Consider the following 5,746-nt stretch of genomic DNA (forward strand, 5'->3'; position numbering starts at 1 on the left):
GAGGCGCGCCTCTCCGTCGCCTGTTGAGCATCCGACTCTTGGAGGCCGGCTAGGCCCCCGTGAAGGAGTCGGAGAGAACGACGCCCGCCACCGGATCGAGCGTCTTGCTCGGTCCCTGGCGGTAGAAGAAGAAGATGTCATTCGCCCGGCCAGTTTCGGCCCCCGCATTCACGACGAGCCCTTCCCCAAAGGGTTCTCGCTCCCTCGAGACACTCCCAAGTACAACGGCTCCATGAAGCCGGAAGATTGGCTGGTTGACTACACCACAGCCGTTAACATAGAAAATGGCAACAAGCGCGTTGCCGTGAAGTACGTTCCTCTCATGCTCCAGGGCACGGCCCAGACATGGTTGAATAGCCTCAAGCCCTACAGCGTCAACAGCTGGCTAGACTTCGCCGATGTCTTCATCCGCAACTTCACCAACACCTAGAAGCGGCCGCCCAAGCCACGCCAGCTCTCCCTATGCGTCCAAGGCCTGACTGAGTCCACCCGCGACTACCTAACACGCTGGGCTGAGCTGCGCAACTCCTGCGAAGGGGTGCATGAGGTGCAGGCCATAGAATACTTCACCTCCGGGTGCAGAGAAGGCACCCTACTCAAGCACAGGCTCCTCTACGACGAGCCGACTACACTCAACGATCTGCTGATCATAGCAGACAAGTACGCCACGGCCGACTCCACCATGAAGTCGGAGCTACAAGTAGACGCGTCCGGAAAGGTGACCCCTCCGGCTCCTCGGACGCCGGCTGGTGACTCCAACCGGTGACATCAGCCGATCGACAACAAGCGCAAGGCCCCGCAGCCGGGTTCTACCAGCTGGCAAGTAGCAACAGTCGAAGACCAGCAGCCGGAGGGACTGCCCAGCCCCAAGTGTGAGAAAGGCGGCAAGCCCGCTTGGTTGCCCGCCTTCTCCTTCGAGCAGACCCTTGATGCCCCCTGCAAGTTCCACAGCGGCGCTAAGCCGTCCAACCACACCACCCGGAAGTGCCACTGGCTCACCCGAATCGCCAATGGCGAGGGCCTGCCTCCTCCGCCTGCCGGCCCGCCGGCTCCGTCTCCTCATCAGCCGGCGGCCCGTCCAGTCGGCGCAATCCAAGATGAGTTCCCGGAAGAGCACGAAGCCTATGTCGTCTTCACCAGCGTGGCCGACGACAAGCACGGCCGGCGTCAGCAGCACCAGGAGGTGAACGCGGTCGCCTCAGAAGTCCTAGAATTCATGCATTGGTTCGAGAGGCCCATCAGCTAGTGCCGCGCTGACCACCCAGCCATGATGCCATCGCCGGGTGCTTACGCCATGCTGTTGGACTCCACCTTCTCAACGGAGAGGCGGGCCTGCCGCTTCTCCCAGATCCTGATAGACAGCGGCAGCAGCATCAACATCCTCTACCGCGACACCATGGAGAAGCTCTGCATCAAAGAGAAACAGTTCCAGCCCAGTCGGGCTGTCTTCCACGGCATTGTACCCGGCCTTTCCTGCTCTCTAATCGGCAAGATCAAGATAGACATCCTGTTTGGCGACAAGGACCACTTCCGCCGTGAACCGATCTAGTTCGAGTTGGTCGATCTGGAAAGCCCCTACCATGCGCTCCTGGGCCGGCCGGCACTCGCCAAGTTCATGGCGGTACCTCACTACGCCTAGCTCAAGATGAAGATGCCGGGTCCCAAGGGCATCATCACCATTGCTGGCGACTACCAGAAGTCAGTCGCATGTGCTACCGCCAGCAGTCGGCTGGCCGAGTCCCTCGTCATCGCTGCCGAGAAGTGATTCCTTGACCGGGTTGTGTCCATGGCCAGCAAGCAGCCGGACATCTCGCCAGACCCCAAGGAGTCGGAGGCCCAGGGCTCCTTCCAGCCGGCCAAAGAGACCAAGAAGATACCCTTGGACCCGGAGCACCCGGAGAGGCACGCTATCGTGGGGACCAACCTCAATAGCAAATAGGAAAGCGAGCTCGTCGATTTCGTCCGTGAGAATCGGGACATCTTTGCATGGTCTCCCAAAGACATGCCGGGTGTTCCGACGGATTTCGCCGAGCACAAGCTACATGTCAGATCCGATGCAAAGCCGGTCAAGCAACCCCTCCGCCGCCTGTCAGAAGAGAAGAAGAATTGTTGGTGAAGAGGTAGCCCGGCTTCTAGCAGCCGGCTTCATCATGGAAGTGTTCTACCCGGACTGGTTTGCCAACCCAGTCCTTGTATTTGAAGAAGAACAACAAGTGGCGCATGTGTATCGACTACACTAGCCTCAACAAAGCCTGCCCCAAGGATCCGTTTGCGTTGCATCAGATAGATCAAGTGATTGACTCCACAGCCGGATGCGAGTTGCTGTCATTCCTTGATGCCTATTCCGGCTACCACCAGATCAAGCTGAACCCAACCGATCGGCTGAAGACCGCCTTCATCACACCATTCGGAGCCTTCTGCTACCTGACCATGACGTTCGGCTTGAGAAATGCCAGCGCCACGTTTCAGCGTTGCATGCAGAAGTGTCTCCTCAAGCAACTCGGCAGAAATGCCCATGTCTATGTAGACGATATTGTGGTGAAGACGGAGAAGCGCGGCACCCTCCTGGAGGATCTCAAGGAGACCTTTGATAATCTGCGCTGTTTTCAAATCAAGCTCAACCCGGAGAAGTGTGTCTTCGGAGTCCCAGCCGGCCAGCTGCTTGGTTTCCTTGTCTCTGAACGCGGCATCGAGTGCAACCCTGTGAAGATCAAGGCCATCGAGCGGATGGAGAGACCCACCTAGATGCGCGACGTCCAGAAGTTCACCGGGTGCTTGGCGTCTCTCAGCCGGTTCATCAGTCGGCTGGGCGAGAAGGTTCTTCCCCTGCACCAGCTAATGAAGAAAACCACTTGCTTCGAGTGGAACGACAAGGCGGACGAGGCCTTCCTCCTGCTCAAAAAGATGCTGACCACGCCGCATGTCCTAGCGGCTCCGGCTACTAAGGAACCCATGCTCCTCTACATCGCTGCCACCAGCCGGGTGGTCAGCACCGTGATCGTGGTCGAGCGCCCAGAAGACAGCAAGGCACAGCTGGTCCAGAGACCTGTCTACTACCTTAGTGAGGTGCTGACGTCCTCCGAGCATAACTACCCCCACGACCAGAAGATGTGCTACGACATGTACTTTGCCGCCAAGAAGCCCAAGCAATACTTCTAGGAGCACTCCATCACGGTCGTCTGCACTGCCCCACTTGCCGAGATCATAGGCAATAGAGATGCATCAGGCCGGGTGGTGAAGTGGACCATCGAGCTAGCTCCCCACACCATCCTCTACCAGCCCCGCACTATCATCAAGTCCCAAGCGCTGGCCGACTTCCTCGTCGACTGGGCCGAGACCCAGTACCTGCCGCCAGCGCCGGATTCCACCCATTGGCGGATGCAGTTTGGGATCCGGTTTGGGAGCCGGCATCGTCCTCACCTCTCCCAAAGGCGACAAGCTCAGATACACGCTGTAGATTCACTTTGCCGCCTCTAACAACGTGGCCGAGTACAAGGCACTCATCCACGGGCTCTGACTGGCCAAAGAAATCGGCATACGCCGAGTGCTGTGCTATGGCGACTCGGACTTGGTGGTCTAGCAGTCGTCTGGCGACTGGGATGCCAAGGATGCAAACATGGTGAGCTACCGCTTCCTCATCCAATAGATCAGTGGATACTTCGACGGGTGCGAGTTCCTTCACGTGCCATGGGCCGACAACAAGCAAGCTGATGCCCTGTCACGGATTGGCTCCACTCGGCAGGCAATACCAGCCGGCGTATCCCTCCAGTGCCTGCGCAAGCCGTCTATCAAGCCTTCGCTGGAATCAGAGTCCATCTTCATGCCGACTGACCCCAGAACAGTCGGATCCGGCTTGGGGACTGCAACAGTCGGCACGGGGACTTCGTCAGGCGGCCCGGGGATTGCAGCAGTCGCACCCGGCCTGGGGACTTCACAACCCGGCCCGGGGGCTGCAGCAGCCGGCCTGGGGACTTCGACAGGAGGCTCGGGGACTGCAGCAGTCGCACCCACCCCGGGGACTTCAGAACCCGGCCCGGGGGCGGCAGCAGCCAGCCCAGGGACTTCAATGATGTAGCAAGCGGCGGCCAGCTCCAACCCGCCGCCTCCCAACCCAACCGCCTTAGTACCAGTGGCCGTGATGACAATGGTAGAAGCACCATCTTGGGCGCAGCCCATCCTCAACTTCCTGGTGAGCAGAGAGCTACCAGCCGACGAAATTCTGGCCCGACAAGTGCAACGCCGGGCAGCAGCATACACAATAGTGAACAGAGAGCTTGTCAGGCGCAGCGTGACTGGCGTTTTCCAGCGCTGCGTAGAGCCAGAGAAGGGCCAAGCAATCCTCAGAGACATCCACCAAGGCGAATGCGGCCACCACGCGGCCTCCAGATCCCTTGTCGCCAAAGCTTTCCGCCATGGATTCTTCTGGCCGACTGCTTTGGACGACGCCAATGATTTGGTTAAGAAGTGCAAGGGGTGCCAACGCTTCAGGTCCAAGCAACATCTGTCGGCTTCTGCACTCAAGACCATCCCCCTCACTTAGTCGTTTGTCGTCTGGGGGCCGGACATGGTGGGCCCATTCAAGACAGCACGCGGTGGATGACCCATCTGCTGGTCGCTATGGACAAATTCACCAAGTGGATTGAAGCAAAGCCAATCAAGAAGCTGAATGGTCCGACTGTTGTGACCTTCATCGCAGATATCACCGTCCGGTACAGTGTACCACACATCATCATCACCGACAATGGCACAAACTTCGCCAAAGGCACCTTGGCCCGTTTCTACGCGACGCGAGGCATCCGACTGGACCTAGCATCCGTTTCCCATCCGTAGTCAAACGGCCAAGTCGAGCGAGCAAATGGCCTCATCTTGTCCGGCATCAAGCCCCGACTGGTCGAGCCGTTGGAGCGCTCGACCGACTGCTGGATCGAAGAGCTACCGACCGTCCTTTAGAGTCTCCGTACCACGCCGAACAAAGCAACCGGCTTCACTCCCTTCTTCCTTGTATACGGGGCCGAGGCCGTCATCCCAACTGACATTGAGTTTGACTCGCCTTGCGTCACCATGTAAATGGAGGCGGAGGCGAAGGAGGCGCGAGAAGACGGCATCGACCTGCTGGAGGAGGGCCGGCTGCTGGCACTCAGCCGGCCCGCCATCTACCAGCAGGGCCTGCGCCGCTACCACAGTCGGAAGGTCAAGCCACGATCCTTCCGAGAGGGGGACTGTAGGATCGAAAGTATGTCTAGAGGGGGGGTGATTAGACTACTTGACCAAATAAAAATCTAGCCTTTTTCCAATATTAAGTCTTGGCAGATTTTAGCAACTTAGCCCAAAACAAGTAATCAACCTACACATGCAATTCTAAGAGTATAGCAGCGGAATGTAAAACAATTGCATATGAAGGTAAAGGGAGGAGTTTGGAGGGAGCAAACGCAATGTAGAAACGGAGATTTTTTATCCCTGGTTCCGATAGGTGGTGCTATCGTACATCCACGTTGATGGAGACTTCAACCCATGAAGGGTAACGGTTGCACGAGTCCATAGAGGGATCCACCCATGAAGGGTCCACGAAGAAGCAACCATGTCTATCCCACCATGGCCATCGCCCACGAAGGACTTGCCTCACTAGGGTAGATCTTCACGAAGTAGGCGATCTCCTTTCCCGTACAAACTCCTTGGTTCAACTCCACAATCTTGACGGAGGCTCCCAAGTGACACCTAGCCAATCTAGGAGACACCACTCTCCAAA

At 57.9% G+C, this 5,746-nt stretch overlaps 1 protein-coding gene across 1 annotated transcript; it reads left to right on the plus strand.

Annotated features, from left to right (window-relative positions):
* Positions 1 to 2,745: 2,745 nt before the first annotated feature.
* LOC141021851 (uncharacterized) lies at positions 2,746 to 3,159 on the plus strand. Its single transcript, XM_073497700.1, has one exon. The coding sequence runs from the start codon at positions 2,746 to 2,748 to the stop codon at positions 3,157 to 3,159; it is 414 nt and encodes a 137-aa protein (XP_073353801.1).
* Positions 3,160 to 5,746: the final 2,587 nt, after the last annotated feature.

This window comes from Aegilops tauschii, chromosome 4, assembly GCF_002575655.3.
Source record: "Aegilops tauschii subsp. strangulata cultivar AL8/78 chromosome 4, Aet v6.0, whole genome shotgun sequence".
Lineage (NCBI taxonomy): Eukaryota > Viridiplantae > Streptophyta > Magnoliopsida > Poales > Poaceae > Aegilops > Aegilops tauschii.